We start from the raw sequence: 17174 nt of genomic DNA on the forward strand, positions 1-17174 counted from the left end.
GAAGAAGGAAAAGTCTAGCTTCAAATACTTTTTGCATTCAGTATACGGTGCTAAAGTAATTCAAATTGCTGCTTTAGGACAACCTTGGTCAATTTGCCAATCCTTAAGAATCAGAGTAGAGTGTCCTTTTACTTAGCAAAGTTTTAAAGCCTCCTGGCTTTGTATTTCTGAATGACCTTTCACAGAGTTGTCTGTGAACCTCTGGTATTTTGTAGATTGGAGAGGGAAACAACCCAGAACTTTCTGTTTGTTAGCTAAACCAAATAGGTGAAACTTGCTCATACATTCAGGGGACAGAGGAAGGAATAACAGAAGGTTTGTAGCACACAGTGCAGGTCTGGCAGCAAAAGACCCCAAACCCACCACAACCCAGTAGTCTAGGGTAGGCTTTCCATTAGCAAACCTTTAGTAGAGTAGTAATGACCGAACGAGGCTCGCCAACAAAGTAGGCACCACGCTTTCAACAGGGCCCAGAGCAAACCCAGCAGCCACCTTCCTGCCCCTTAGTGCCACCTCCTGCAGAGCAGCTCAGAAATGTGGGGGCGATTTTTGCTTCATTAGCTTTGGAAAAGCTGAACTGGGAGTTGTTTCAAAGCTCCCTGATTCAGTTTATCTATCAGAAAGAAGTTCGGGGGGCATCACTGGAGCAGACCAGGAGGTAAGACTGAGGAGTAGGTAAGAAAGCATGTTGCTCACCATCCCACGGCTTAGCTGCTGCTCTTTCAACAGTTTCTTTGTAGGTGACCAGGCTGATCTCAAGATTGTTATACTACTAAAGGGGCTAAATAAGGAGCACAGTAAGCTCCCTGTTTTGCCTCTTATCACTAATGTGGAATGCTCCCTCTATGCCCTCATTTGTAACTGTTGTGGACTTGGTAAAAACTGTAGGCTAAATCATATTGAGAAAAAAATGAGGACATGAGACAAAAATTATTCTCCCTGACTTAGTAGTTTTAACCTCTCGTCTAGCAGGTTTTCAACTCTATGATGTAAAGCACTTGTGCAGTTAAAGAAAAAACATCAAACTGTTGCCTCTTGTCTTGCATCCTTTCCACAAAGTAGAAAGTGGTTTTAATTAAACCTAATAATTTAATAACTGGCTCTAAATCATTTTGTAATCTAGTTTCAAAAATGCTGCTGCTATAACAATTTTATAGTTTTTTTTTTTTTTTTGAGTTATAAATGTCATCTTCCAAATGCCATGACAACTGTGCTACTAGATAATTTTATAGTAGTGTTATTGACAAAGAACTAAATGCTGAAAAACAGGTCCCTGCTCTTGTGAACTCCGAAAGAGGGTGTGGGACTTGTAAGCACTGGCAGAATTGATAAACGATTCATGCAGGTGCAGTTAAGAGTGCATAAATCTTAGCAACCTTATGAACATCTTGGCAGTGGTGTCTTCTAATAAGAAAAAACTATGATACTTCATGATGTTAAAAGTGAGTGAGTTAGGTGTGGTTATGTGACAAAGCTTCTGTTCTTAACTTAATTTGATCTATTAAAGAAGAAAGGCTGCCAAACTTGTATTTCAGCCCTTTATGATGAAACTGAAGACGTATCTGTAGGAATGAGGAATGCATGGTCCTTCGAAAGTTCAGAGCAATAAATCAGAAAGCAGTGAGGTCTATCTAGCTACATGAATAAACCAGCTTTCTTGTCTTGTATGAGTTCACCCAAATGACAAAGGTATTGGTTGCATTCAAGGCCATATCAGTTTTTATTGTGAGGTAAAATTGTCCTCACGGTGGACTCAGCAAAGTGTTTTTGGCAGAATGAAAATGTAAAGTGTGGAAACTTAAGAATGGGAAATAAAATATCAAACCATAATCAACAAACACAAAGCTCCAACTTCAGCAAGTTATGGCTATACAGAAGTAACTGTTAGCAACAGTGAATAAAATTCAAATATGGAACTATTAAAGAAGAGTAATAGGCAACAAACGTTTTTAAAATTTATGGTCACTATAAGGTCATAGCTTTCGAGTATGGAAGGTACTAGGAGGTTTTACATTTTCTATATATATATTTTATACATGTTTATATATTTGGCTGGAGATTTCAAATCAGTGCAAGTGTAATGTGAAGTTTCATTTACTCAAAAAATAATAATAATCCTGTCTGGATAAGTCTGTTCAATACCATCTCACAACTAATGCCATCTCAAAATCTGTGTGCCAAATGCATACCTGGCACAAGCTCATACAGTGCATGGAAGTAAATGAAGCTCCATCTGCTTGCCTTGCTGGTGAACATGGCAGAGTAGGATAGAGCTGAAAACCTCATATTCATTCTGTTCTGGGTTAATGGAGCATCAGAGCTGGGCTGTAGTGACTATCACTTCTAATCTCCCCAGAGCATTAGGAACAGTTGAAACAGATACAGATGGATAACTTTTTTTTTTTTTTTAAACCATGCTCTCCCTGACTTCAGAAATTAAGCAAGATTCTTCTTATAATGATAGTCAAAATAAATTGAACCAGGTAAATGAGAAGGCTTCAAGCAAGTCTAAAATTGAACTTGTTTTAGACTTAAAGAAATTCTGCTGAATTATCAGTGCCATCTTTTTCCTGCACTGGGTCTCAGTCCATTTCTGGATCTTCAGCAATATCTTTTGCACAAGGCCCAATCTATTTGGGGGACAAATGAATGAAACGCTGTCCACAAATCATTTGCAGCCTGGCTAAAAGCAAGAGTCCTGAAATTCGTAATCTTGCTTCTCAGCCTCGAGAAACATGATTTGTTAATGCTACAAGTACTTCTGAAACAATACTCAGATCCCATTTTTTCTGGTAAGTCTCATAGAATTGATGGCAGAAATAAATGTTATTTCTGGTTTAAAAGCAAACAAATGTACAAAACTGTTACCACTTTCCCTGTAGCGTTTTCTGTTCACCAAAGTGGGAATTCACTGGCTTTCTCTGTGCATTTGCATTCTCTTAATCGCTTTTTACCTTGGCTTCTATTTACATAAGGCTCCAGCATGAAGTTCAGAAAGACAATAAAAAATCATGGAAAAAATTGCCCAGACTGCTGTTTTCTCTCTTTCTCTCCATAAAAAGGGGGTGTGAGATCTTGCCAGTTTTTTCTACATCTCTTAAGCAGTGGTTAACCCTCAGGAGTAAGGTTATGAACAGATAAAAATTGTGCTAGGAAAATGTATGTGCAAAGATTAGTGATATTTTGTCTGCTTTGTATACAGAGTGAGCAAGGGAAGGATTTTAATTTTTTCTGTTTTTCTTTGTTGTATTTTTTTTTGTCACACTTTTCAGACCGTTGAAAACTGTGTGTGCATTTTGAGGAACCTCTCATACAGGCTAGCTGCAGAAACATCTCAGGGACAGCAGATGGGAACAGATGAACTTGATGGATTACTCTGTGGCGATGCCAATGGAAAAGACACGGAGAGTTCAGGGTGCTGGGGGAAGAAGAAAAAGAAAAAGAAATCACAAGATCAGGTAAAGAAAGTTACTTGTGGTTGCATTGCAAGTAGCTGAAATGCCCGTCATGAAAATATAAATAATTAATGCACCCTATTAGAAATAAAGTACATAGGGCATAATATGCAAAACTGTTGCCTTTGTTAATTAGCTGAGAGCTTACAGCAGAGTATGGTTCTGCAGTAATGAAGAGAAATATATTTGCTGGACAGAGTTCCATGTTACGTGTTGGCACCTGGAAACTGTAGTTATGTGTATACTGTGAATGGAATAAGTACTGTAAACTGCTCAGTCAATTAAAGGAAACTTTTTATGATTAAAAGTTAGTCTTAACATTCAGATGTAATCTGCATGCACAGCCATGTGTGTAGAGAGGCCTTGATACAGACAAACATCAGGCTTATGATTAGAATCATAGAATCAGAAATCATCTAGGTTGAAAATGACCTTCAAGATCAAGTCTAATCATCAACCTGACCTACTGAGTCTCATCACTAAACCATGTCCCTTCAAGCCATGTCTAAACATCTCTTGAACACCTCTATGGGACTCCACCACCCCCCTGGGCAACCCATTCCAGTGCTTGACCAATTCATACATATATGTATTTGTTTCAAAGTTAGTTTCATACTCTGCCTTTGCATTTTAAGAGGAAACTGTACAGGACTGAATCAAATGCTGTGAGTGAATGTTGTGCATGTTTTGATATAATTAATGTTGTTACCAAAGATTGAGAATTACGGTCTTTAGTTTCCTCAAGTTATTTGAGGTACTGTGGGTTTTTGATTTAGGTGCATTGAAAGTGTGTTTATTTCCTTACTTTTGCATTCTGACTGAAAAACTGGGGAATGCTGGCAGTGATATTACAGACCTTGTTTTATCACACACTAGCAATGAGAAAGGCTACTGATTTATGAACTTTTTCCAGTGACCTGTGATGGTAGCAGGTAGTTCTCCATCTCTTACTAGACCTACTCATTTCCATTACCACTTGTTTTTCTTTCAGATTGCTCAAAGGCAATATTCATTTGAGCAAGCAATTAGGCAAACAGGGTACTTGAATAAATGGTATAAACCATTATTGAAAATATTCCAGATTTCATAAAGGCAAATTCTATTAATGTGGAAGAGTTGTAGGAACATTAACAAGCTAAGATTCAGGTGCTGAAAAATGCAGTGGTCATGACTAGTAAGATTTTAATTTTGCCTGCTCTTGTAGTTAAACACTGCAGTCATTAGATAGCCTGCATTTATTATGGCCTTTTGGGGGGATTCCTGTGTTAGGCTGCAATGAGATTAGAGTGCCAAATCAAACTAAGTTTATCCCATTAAGCAGTCATCATCCCTGTACCTGAATTAACAGTTCCCACAAACTATGCTTGCAGTTATCCAAAGTGTAGAAAGAAAAATAGCATGTCTGGATATGAATGGGTCGTACTGTAACACACCTGTCTTTCTTTTGTCACTTAACTTCAGATTTCCGCTCTTTACAGCACTGGCCAGTGCAACTCTTGGACAACAGTTTCCCAAAGAGATTGTTGGACTGACATGCCTAGGGACAGCTGGCATAGACTTCCACAGTCACTAGGATATGCAGGATGAGAAATCATTGTCCTGTTTGTTTAAAAGTCTTTGGAATTTCAAAAAATGCTTTTGGTGAGGACTGTTAAATTGCTGATACAATTTTTTTATTTTTTTTAATGTGGATACAAAGAGCATAGCTACAGCATTATAAGAGTATCTTAAATGCCTAGGATCACTGGAGAAAGTTTTTAGACATTGATGGATTTTGTTTGGTTGTGTGTTTTTTTTTTCCTAGATATTCTTGTTTTAGTAGTCATATTTTGTATAGGAAAATGCCCATGTTTAATAAATGAAAATAAAATCACTTGTTTTGTTATCAGAGGTAAAAGACATTGGTATTTTGATACTCTTTAATAACACCTCCTAATTCACCTTTTCAGTGGGGAAAAAATAGAGAACACTAAACTCTTACAGAGTTGAAACCTTTCCAGTTATTCAGTACAATCCTGCTATAAACATTTTTTTTATTAAAAGAGAAATAATATGATAGATAATTGGTTGTGTGGCATGGAGAAGCACCTTAATGAGTGATCTTTTTCTCCTCTCAAAGTTCCTTAGTAATGTGAAAACTTGAAAAACTTATTAGAGTACTCTTACTCTCAAAAGTCTTAAAGTTCTTAAAGATCCTTATATTCAGCTTTTTATTCTTCTTGACTTTCATCTCTTCTTTGCACCAGTTTCAGGAAATGAGAGATTCGTATCTCATCCACATAACGAAGAGTTTGTCAGCTTCAGCCACAATATATGTGGGTAATTTCAGCTGAAGCAGGGAAGCCTGGAAAGAATACTTGTTTATGACTTGCTTCCTCCTTAGCATAAGCTAGGAAGAGTAATTGAATACAGTTGTCTTCTCTTTCAGAGGTTCCTACTACATCCATAGCCTATCTCAAATAGACCTTATTGATCATTCCTGATGGTCTGCAACAACACAGTAACTGTTCCAGTAATTCACTGGTTAGAGTCATTTAACACGCTGCCTCGGCTCATTAATATTGAGCAAGGTGAACTACAAAGCAACTTCTGCCACGTCTTAGCCACTGTTTGAGAAAATGTATTGTTATATTGTTTTGTGGAAATTGCCTTTTTTTGGCCCAGGAAGTTGATGTTTATATCTATAGAAAAGAAAATAAATGGGTGAAGGTCAGGAGAATTTCCTTTGCGATAACTTCTTTTCTGACCTGTGTTAGTCCTGCATGCCCCGTGTCTCAGGTGAGGCGCTGGTCTCATCTAGGAGGAAGATGCCAGAAGCCATTAAGCCGTTCAGTGAGACTTTAGCCGAGATCACACACGCAGGAGGAAAGAGCTAAGCGTGGAAGTAGGGGGAGCATGAAAGGCCGTGGATGTTTTTGCACTCTGCCTCCCAGAAAGGATCAGGACCTGGCTACAGGAGCATCTTCTTTGTGACTCTTTGTTGCATGACCTTTAAGAGGCTACCACAGGTGCAGTACGTATGCTGTGCATGATTAGCAGTTAACCCCTGCCTGTGTGTGTCACTCAGCTGCTCCGGGCACACACACCAAGTCTGAAGAACGGTGCAGGAGGCTTATGCAGTGCCTCACTGCATTTACTGCACCCTCGCCACACATGCATGTGAGGTACCAAACCTTCCGTCACCCTTCCAGTGACTCTGAGGCATCACAGTGTTGAGAAAAGGTCTCCCACAGACATTTTCCCTCATAGCTGGTAATAAAATAGCATGATTGTGTACTAAAAGTGAGTAGCAAGAACAGCAGGGAAATGCAGTAATTTGTCTCACATTTTTAAAAAATACTTTCTCATTACTGGGCAGAATGGCAAAACCACGTTAAATATTAATTTATCTGCAACTATGATTCCTAGTGTGCTATAAGTACCAGTACAGCATGAGCACATATACAGCTCTATCTATATCAGCTGATTTTCACTGATTTTCAGCAGTCCTTGGGATTGTATGAGTGTAAATACTTGAGTTTTTTTTTTTTTAATTATATCCCCACAAGTGCACAAAAAATATATTGGATAGATCTGATGCATGATAGGTACTTCGTCCCTGAGATAGTATAAGTACCCTGTGCAAACTTTTCAGTTGTATAATGCATCTGTGATACATGCAAATTGGAATGAGATGGATGAAGACCTGAACTTCTGCCCTCGGACATCACAAGTCAACATTAGTGGACTTACTAAGCCCAAATTTGGTGTGAAGTCAGATTTGATCTGGAAGACATGTTTTCCATTTGTTTTCCAAAAAGTTCTGACAGTGCAAGTGATTGAATTCCAAGAGTTAAAATAAGAAGCAGGTTTTAATGTATTTTTTTATGAGCTGGTAAGGGGACGTTTCTGGCAAGAATGGTGATTTATATGGACTAAATTGGAGAACAGAGTCATATACAGTGAAATCAACCTATTGGTTTAAAGGCAGAAATGAATTAAAAAAAAATCTTAGAACAGCCCTATAACAGCATTTTTTTAAAGGGAATTTTTTGTTCCAGAAGGCAGTTTTCCTCTTGTTTCCCAGCCACAGCTGGGTAGTGCTGTGCCAATTCTCTTAAACTATGGTAACTTTTGTCCAGTGCAGTGAGTTTTATATCAGAGCAACTTTCTGGTTTTGAGTAACAGCTTGTGTGTATTAAACAGTCCCACTAGCTTTCCATTTTGGTGTTTGTTTTACTTTAATTCAGAAAAAAAATAATATTCTTGATTCTCAGTAGTAATCTAACAAAATCTTGTTACAATTGATTAAGATATGTTAGTCGGTATTGGATAAGGCTTCATTGTCCTTTAGATTATACGTAGATTTCTAAAATCATCTTAAATAAAATTCTAGTTTATACTTCTTGAAAATGAGAGAATCTAGGTCTTTCCCAGTGTGAGTACTGTTGTTATTATGAATCATAACTGATTAAATCAACTAGGAAAATTAACAGTTGCAAGTCTACACAAGGAATTAATTTGCCCTGTACTAACTTTGTATGTCTAGTAGATATTTAATGTTCTGATACGTATTTTTTATCTGCATAATCACAATAGGCATTAAAAGCTTTATTTTGTACCACAATGTGAAATCTGTACATGTCAGAGGTGTTATAAAAAAGACTGTATTAAAAAGTCAAGGCTTGGTTTTAGTAGGGGTATTAAGGCTGTGAATTTTCTAAATCCATTTATCAGTACAAAGAAAAGCAAAGTAAAATACACATTTACTGCATATGTAGATAAAAATCACATATTTAAAATATCATTAAAGATGTATTCCACAAATTACTTTTGTTTAGAAAAATAAAAATGGTCCTTGAATTTCCTTCTTTTAAGATGTTTCATGCTTAAGTGCAAGTTTTGTGCATTCCAGTAGAAAGGTATGTCAGTGGTCTCCTAGAAGAATAAGGTTTCTCTTTCCAGTAGGAGTAGCTTTTATGCAACATCCAGCTTTTTGTCCAGGTTTTAATATCGACTATTTGGGATATCAGGCTAGGGTCATTTTCATGACAAAACACTGTATTTGGTGAGAGGAAGAGTATGTTATGTGAGAGTTGGTCCTACCAAACAAATCAGAATCTAAAACCTGAAGGTTGCCTGATGCTATGGCCAAATGCACGCAGAACACGTACAGGCATTCAGAAGTTACATGGTTGGGGAAGATTTACACCTCAGCCATGCTTGGGCCTGTCAAGGGATGGCATGCTCGCACCCTTGAATGATTTAGTTTTCTAGAGTTGTTAGTTTTTCCCTCTCATGAAAAGAGAGATTGCAGAGAGCTGATCCAATCCCTTCCTATGCAAGTTCTAGATTTACCTCTTAATACATGTTTATGTTCAGTTGGTTTCTGTTCCCAACCAAACAAGTAAATGCAGTGAAAAGTGTTTTTATTACGTCAGCTAGCTATGTCACTGTGATTTTTGCCAATGCTACAGCTCTTCTGTAAAGAGTGTTCTGTAGGAAATTTCATTTCCCTATGAAGAATCATCACATGAAATGCTAAAATTGAGAGTGGTCGCTTGTGTGCGGGCAGATGCCTACATGCACACACATATAATGTGTTATAGCTTCAACTGAGACAGCTCTCAAGTATGTCACTGTTCCTTGCTGACAATCTAATTTTTATTTTCCAACAGTGGGATGGAGTAGGACCTCTCCCAGACTGCGCAGAACCACCCAAAGGAATCCAGATGCTGTGGCACCCTTCAATAGTCAAACCCTACCTCACACTTCTTTCTGAGTGCTCAAATCCAGACACGCTGGAGGGGGCAGCAGGGGCACTGCAGAACTTGGCTGCTGGGAGTTGGAAGGTAGGAATATTGACCTGATAAGTATTTCTTTTTAATTCAGAACTCTCTACAAATGACAGCAAATCGTTGGTATAAGTTTATGTGAGTGCTCCTGATAGTGCAATAACTCTCTGTTTTCACAGAACTATCTGCAGTCAAAGCTGAGATAGTATTTTAAGTCCTCTGAATTGATACAGATAATCATATTATAGGAAAAGTCAGCACACAGCAGTGAAAATCACATTGGTCAAGTATGAAAAATTGCTGCTGAAAACCAATATCCAAATGTGGAGATGCAGCATCTTTATGAATCTGTAGTGGCAGAACCATGAAAAATGAGTCAAAAATATCACCAGTGACAATCAGATGAAACCATATTGTTATGTCACTGAAGAAACCGGTTGACATTTTGTTTCCTATCGAGAAACTAGGCAGGAACATAGCAAGGTATAAATTAAGTGACGCCAACACAAATAATCAGTCTCATCATCTACTTTTTTAAAAAAATTAAGAAATTACTAACATATGTCAACAGAATGACTAAACGTGTACAATTAGCAAGAAAATGCTTAGTCAAGGCACTATGTTCCAGCGAATCCTACTTTTCAGTTGTAATGTAATGATCCATTTTCCCTCTCCAATTATTTCTAGTGTATTGAGGAAAAAAAAAATAATTCATTTACTAGATTTAGAAAATATTCCTGGATTTAAAATAAATCAGTAAAATCGGAGATAACAGATGAGCTTGATTTACTTTTTAGGGCAATTTCTTCATCCCTTTTCTGATGTCAAACTGGTTCGATTGGGTGAAAGTACTAACTATCTAGTCCTGTTGTATAAAGGTAATGCATTGGTTTTAAGTTTACTCTCCATGGGAAGTTTTCATATTTGCAATGAACACATACGTGTAGGGAAATGCAGTTATCAAAATTAGGTCTTAGAAGGTGTCCTGTTTGGTTTTAAGCATGTGGTCATTCATATATGAAGTGTGTATAAGTACCAATTTCAGTAAGCGTTAATTTCGAAATATTATACCTGAGGCTAATGAATGTCATTTTTTTCCCATACAATTTTATTGGAAGTTGAGTTGGCACATTCAGCAGATCTTTAGAGGCTGATTGTGATTTTTTTGAGTACTGCATTCCACCAAACTTATAAAATTCCTTTGACTGTTGCATTCAATGACATGATGAAGTGAGTGAAAAGTCTCTGTCCAGTGGTTTTGCCCTACGAAGTGCTATGTATACACTGTGCCTGAAAATCATTATAATTTTATTATTCTCATATTATAGACCACATCAGATGGTTGTGTAATTCTGGCACAGAAAAGTGATAAATGCATTTTATTCATCCGGGAATGGGTGTAGCCCTAGTCCAAATGAGAAAACAATGCATTCATATTTGCCAGCACTAATTGGAGTGCTAAAATCCAAGCAGTGCCCTCTCTCCCATTTCTAATAAATCTGTATCTGTCATCCTTTGGTTCACAGATGTGTACAGTGAACTAGAGAGGAAGAAGAGCTCCGCAGAGCTCTTGGACAAGTGATGTGGTAGAAAAACTGATTTGAACTTTAATACTATCCGTGCTGATACCATGGAAAAAGCTTGGTTGTTCTCTTGTTGCTCTATTTCTCTAAAGATTCACCAATTTCATTACAAGTGATGTGCAGACACAAAATGAATATCCTTAATTTCACGTCATACCAGCCATTATTGTGAGGGGAATAATCATCTTTGGGGATTACATAAGCATTGATGTCTCCACCTTTTGACCTCTCTTTTCCACTGCTGCAGTCTTCTGGATATAAAATGACTGGAATAAAAGATAGGAAAATCTTAAAAGGTTATTCCTAAGGGAGATTTTCTTTCTTTTTTTCTTTTTGTCGAGCTCCTGCAAGAAATAGTATTTGTATAAAGAATGGGAAGATGGGAAATTATTTTTTTTTTCTTGAAGTTTATCAAGAAATACTTTATGATAAAGCAAAAGAGGAAAAGAGCAAACTGTATTAAAACAGATGAAGATGCAATTAATAATAAATAGCAATTGTGGTGGTATTTTTTCCCCCCAAATAATATTATCTTAATGCCAGAAGAATTCCAGAATATATGAGGTAGCCAGTGCACCAGGCATGCTCACACACTTCCAAAGATACAGTCTAGGCTGGAAAAAAAATTTCAGTGCAGTTCATATACTTGTATGGTTCTTTTCTAGCAGTTCCACCCTTCTTGTTCCTGTGGTATAAAGCTGACTAAATCCCCTTCGGTAACAGAGAGGTAACACTTTTAACACAGGCAGTGCTTAATGAATGTCATTATGAAGGGAAAGTGAGCAGATAAAAGGAAGCCTCGAATAATTAAAAAAAGAAAAAATCTAAGGGATTTAGATAAATGTCTTCCACCAGAATTAACAGATGATGTGTGTCTAAATCCCCTAGACTACTTTTGAAAGTTTCAAACACAGAAGCAGCAGTACATAGCTCTAAGGATTAACAGATGAAAAGGGCTGAAAGGGTTTTTATTTCGGGGAATACAGTTTTTCATTGATCCATACACGTAAAATCAACATATGCACATAATAAATCTTAATCTCTAGTACATTTTTAGCGCTTTCACTTCAGGAATTCCTCCTAAAGCCAAGCACTACAAAAAAAAAAGTGCTAAATAAATGTACTTGCATAATATTATTCTGTGTCAAGATAAAACACTTTGGGCCAATGTCTTGCCATAATATTACCTGAAGTTCTGCCATGTATTACCCATTTGTAGAGTAAATTTGATTTTTTTTTAAATGATTAATACAATATTTGGTCCCTACAGTTATTATTAGAACCCAAACAATCTATAATGAATCAAAAAAGGAGCATAATGGTGACAAATACATTAACCAGTCCAAATGTAAGCTTACCAATAAAACATGATTCTGACCTGAGGTGTGAGAAAGGATATTTTCAGTGCAAGAACTTAACTTGGGAAAGATGATGTCTGTATATCTTGATTTTGACACATATTCTGGTTCTGAAGAATAGATTGACAGTTTATACAGAAAGCAGGATTTTAGAGTGGAGTCTGTTTCAGGTGAATTTGGAAGTTCCTTCATCTCTCTTTACTGCACCAGGGCAAAATTACACAGGGAGGACACCAGTATTGGAATCTGGAGGAATGAAATCCATTGCGTTCATGGAAAATGACGTGCATATATGCTGGTTGATGATAATGGTGGGTTTCTGGGGACTCATTGCTTTCCAAAATGTTCTCTCCCATCAAATCATAACCAGGGTAATCTCACTGTATCCTGAATTTCCTGCAGGCAGAAGTTCCTTAAAACTTAGAAGAAGCACATTAAAAGGAGAGTCATTGATTTTAGTTGTTTTATTTCATTTCCACTGTTACATAGATTTTTTTTTCCAGAAGTAGACTTTATCTAATTGTATTTATTACACTTCCAATTATACTTAATTTAAACTTGTATTCTAAGGCTGCTTACAACAGTGAAATAATAAAAACCTAAGCAAATACATTCCTCATCAAACTTAGCTAGAGTTTTCCATGAGCAAATAAGGTTTGAGGTAGCCTTTTGAAGTAGTGGAGACTCTTTACCTCCCATTAGGTATCCACTTTGATTGGGAGCTCTGTTAGCTTTCCTTACTGTTTAATTAGGGTGTTGTCAAGTTTGTGGAGTATCCACAAATAGAAACAGGAGGTTTACTGAGTCACCGTGCTACATTCCAAAGACACCCGTCTACTCATTAAGAAATTTCTGTCACTGTAACACTTCAGACTCGAAGTCCTTTCTGCAACGTCCTATCATTATTCATTTTAATACTTTGGATATCAAAAAATTATGAGGTATAACATTACAAGACTTGTCCTGTGAAAGGAAATCTCCAAAGTTATTTTTATGTACAGGCTGGCATCAGTACGTTTCCTTGGATGGTGGGAATAAAAGAAGAGGCAAGTTCTTGTTAGTTTTCACCTTGGTCAATAGGCTATTAATGCATTCTATCTACTGAGCATGTAAAAAGTTGTGTTCAAAATATCCTGTATTTAACAATGTCAAGAATCCAAGGTTATGTCCTTTCTGAACAAAATTTTGCTCTCAGAAAGAAAGGAGATATTGAGATATCTGTATATTTTTATGTTTATCTATATATATCTGACAGCTAAATTTAGGCTGCTGTCAGTTTATCTGCCAGAGAAATTTTTGTTGCTGTGAACTTGTCACCTGCAATGTTATTTTCTCTCTTACTTACAATTAAAAATAGTGGTGTCACCACAAGTATAATGTCCTTAGTTTTGATAAACCCCTAAAACCTCATTTCTTCATTCACATGACCCTGTTTTGTTTTAATATGCTACTATAACTTGTGAAGGTAATGCATAAACACTTTCTGCATCTGCTTTGATGGCAGGATGGCTGGCTTCATTTTCCTGAGCAGCCATTAGTCTCTTGAGCTCTGTAACACCAGGAACAAGTGCTGCTCTGTTTAAGTCTTGCAAGAGTATGAAGACAGAACATTCCTCTGGTTCTTTCTGCCTCCTGTAGTGCTCTTTGGTTAGACAACAGAATGTCCCTGCCTTTGATCCCCAACAGGTACAAAACCCATGTGAATGGGGTTTCTGGGTCAACGGCCTGATCTCTTGAGATAGCTAGATGAGATACCAGTCTTTGTTTCTTAGGCAAACAACTACATTTATTTTCTTAATTCCATCCTAGAGAAATCTGAGTCTCCAGGGAGTAAGAGCTCTATTAAGTAAATTATTAGATAAAGAAACTGAAAACATAAAAGGGACTGATTCAGTCAGAAGGTCAGTGCAGCGACTTCAAAGAGTAGAAAGAAAAGAGTTTGGAGTGCCTTGCCATCCAAACACTTGCAGATAATGAATAATTATTGTCTAAAATAGCAGACATCAAGGTTATCAATCTTCCTCTTATCAGGCAAGGCCATATTGTGGGTTTCTTGCCAGGCTTTTCTGATGACTAATTATTTACATGTTAATCCTTTAGAGTTTCATCAGGCTGTGCCAGAAGGATATTTTTTGGATTCCAGTGAAAAGACTTTCTTTTCTTTTCTGTAAAGTATTAATATTATGAACTCTTATATGATAGGATGGAGAAGACCACTTACAACACATCAGCAAATTCACAAAGACAAGCTTTTTAAAGAATCAGTGCATTAATCTAGCAGGAATTCTTACCTGGATGGAATCTTCTGCATAGATGAGGCTGCAGGAATTAGTACAGAGAAGCCTATTAGCCCTGTAGGAAAGAGAATAATATTCAAGGGCCAAGATGCTATTCAAGAAACAAGACGTGCTGCTGGAAACAGCAGTATCAGAGACATCATGGGGAGATCAGCATGGGTATCAGTTTGTTGAATGGGAGCACAGCATAGTAATGTGAGTGCAGTATATAAGTATTCGCAGTCAATTTTCTTCCCATGATATGCATCACTTTTGTCCTGAAGCCTTTCTTTTATAATGATAGTAGGTGCAACACTTAGAAAAGTCATTGTAATTGCTCTCAGATCATTTTGAATACAAATTACCCACTTGTACTGCAGAATCAAGAAAGACAAGGTGCAAAGACAGCTCCTTCTGAACTTTATCTTTCTCAAAGACTGAAGATGCCTTCTGTTAGCAGCATTTAAGTTTTCATTTATTTATTTGTGTATTTTCACCCACCCTATTATACATTTCTCTCTGAGCTTGACTAAGGTACTGGAGCAAGAGGAAAGTAACCAGTTAATACATCATAGCAAATTCTGTCTCTAATCTTCCTGGTTCTGTTGGTAATTCGGTTTGCTCCATCATGATTACTGCTCTGATTTGGCTTTCATTTTGTGTTTTTTGTCTCGTCAGTTCCCCTTAACAATTAATATCTCTACAGTCTCTGCATCACAGTGTTGACCTGCACCAATACAATGCCGATTCTAGTCAAAACTGGAGTATATGATGTTGAAATGTTCTGAAGGTACTCAGATAACACGGATGTCAGTGGCAAGAAAGTGAATCCATCCAAAATATCAAGTCTGTTCAATTGTTGGCATTCCTTGGAGTTTTTGTTTGTTTGTTTGTTTGTTTGACTGGTTTGGTTTGGTTTCTTTTTTGTTTTCATTTTGTGCTGCGCATTTGTTCACTTTTAGTTTGTTCTCCTCTGTCAGTGATTTACAGGAGAATATAGAAAACCATATAAAACACTAGAAGGAGTTAACTTGTTAAATGCTTTTAAATTTTTCTTTAAAAGAGAAATAAGTTTGATTCAGATAAATTACTCTTTCGTTGAATTTTAACCTAATGTAATCTTAATCCCTACAGGCATTCAGCTTTGGAAAGGGTCCTTTATAATAATAACTGTGGCAAACTAGGAAATAATTTTCCAGATTACTGTATTTTTCTTCTTAATTACCATGACAAAAATAAAAGAGAAACTACTAATGAAAGTAGACATAGAGATGCACTAGATACCTTCAAAGTGATGTATAGTTGTTATGCTGTCCGAATTCAATTATCAGTAAAGACTATTCGTGCACAGATTGTGGCTCCTGTGCTTGTCTCTGATAATTTAGCTGCAATCTGATGCAGCAATAATGATTTTGTTTGTTTCCTTGTTCCATCTGAAGTGTGCGCTGTTCCCATCGGAGTCCTTTCTCTTTACAAACTGAACAGGTATTTGATCATTGACACCGCCGCTGATTTGTGGAGTAGCAGGATGATTAAGTGTATTGGCAGAGTGCCTCACTTACCGATAGGCAACAAACCCTTTGTCTCTTTTCTTTTTTATGATTTTTCATCTCTTTCTTTTATACTCCACTGAGCTCATATTAGCAGTTGACCTGCAATGTGGAAATGTAGGAATGTTCATGATGGCTTTAGGCAAACAAAAGAATTATCACTATACGCAAGAGTGAATCAATTTTTCCATTCTCTGAGAGAATAAAATAGCAGTTTTGAGGCATCTCAATTTGAGTATTCCTGAAATACACAGAGCACAGCATAATTGCTTGCAGAGACTTGTCCTAATTGGCAGTTTAAGGAAAGAGACACAGACAGTTCCTACCACTTGCGAAATGGAAAGTTCTCCAGAGACTGTTGAAACAATTAATAGACATTTCTGTCTTTCTGACTAAGGTGCTTGACTTGAAACAGAGCCAAAATGATAGCGATTTGCCATGAGGAGCCTGTGAACTTTTCCAAAGCAGATGGCATCCTCGCCACTCTTTTCTACTTTCAGAAAAGAGAGCTGGGGGGGAAGAGGAATGTGCAGGGGAGAGGAAGGGTTTCACGCATACTTTTATGTCTTTCGACCATTGTTTTATTTATGCATGTGCATATGTGCATCTGTAAAACATTATAGCTGGAACTTACCCCATGTGAAAACTTGGAAGCCGTATTATTGACTATTACGATCAAATTAATTGGTACGTTACGTATACTGAAGACTTGCATGTCATTTATTCAGTGAAGGGATATATATTTTCTTTTTTTCATACTGAATTATTTTAGTGTTTTTCCTACAACATCTTTTGCTCCCTCCAAGGTTAAAAAAATATATTCTTCTTAATTTATTTCCTATCTTCACCTGTTTCTTTTAGACTTTGTTTTGGAATAGATGATGAAAATGCAACAACCAAGAAGTCTGTTGTAAGCCTGTCTTTCATAAAACAGGTGCTTATGTTTTCCCTTGGTAGCTAAAAGTTCAAAGGAAAAGTGTTCACCGAGGTTTTAATATGGGGGGTTTTATAATACAGTGAAAGCTCAATAAAATCATTTTAGATTTTCTCTGGTATGGAGCAGACATAAATAATTAAAAAAAAAACAACAACAAACTACTCCCACTGATTCCTCATGTAATCCATACTGAAAGCTCTAAATCTGGGATGTACTTTTACAATGAACAATAGCATCTCTC

General features: G+C 36.9%; 1 protein-coding gene across 10 annotated transcripts in view; it reads left to right on the top strand.

Annotated features, from left to right (window-relative positions):
- The window catches only part of CTNND2 (catenin delta 2), a 646797-nt gene that overhangs the window by 557218 nt on the left and 72405 nt on the right, over positions 1 to 17174 (top strand). For all 10 annotated transcript variants that reach the window (XM_040548196.1, XM_040548193.1, XM_040548191.1 and 7 more), the window contains 2 exons: positions 3273 to 3458; positions 9113 to 9286. In XM_040548196.1, coding sequence (XP_040404130.1) covers positions 3273 to 3458; positions 9113 to 9286 — 360 coding nt within the window. The remainder of the gene's footprint in view (positions 1 to 3272; positions 3459 to 9112; positions 9287 to 17174) is intronic.

Source organism: Cygnus olor, chromosome 2 (genome assembly GCF_009769625.2).
Source record: "Cygnus olor isolate bCygOlo1 chromosome 2, bCygOlo1.pri.v2, whole genome shotgun sequence".
Taxonomy (NCBI): Eukaryota; Metazoa; Chordata; class Aves; order Anseriformes; family Anatidae; genus Cygnus; species Cygnus olor.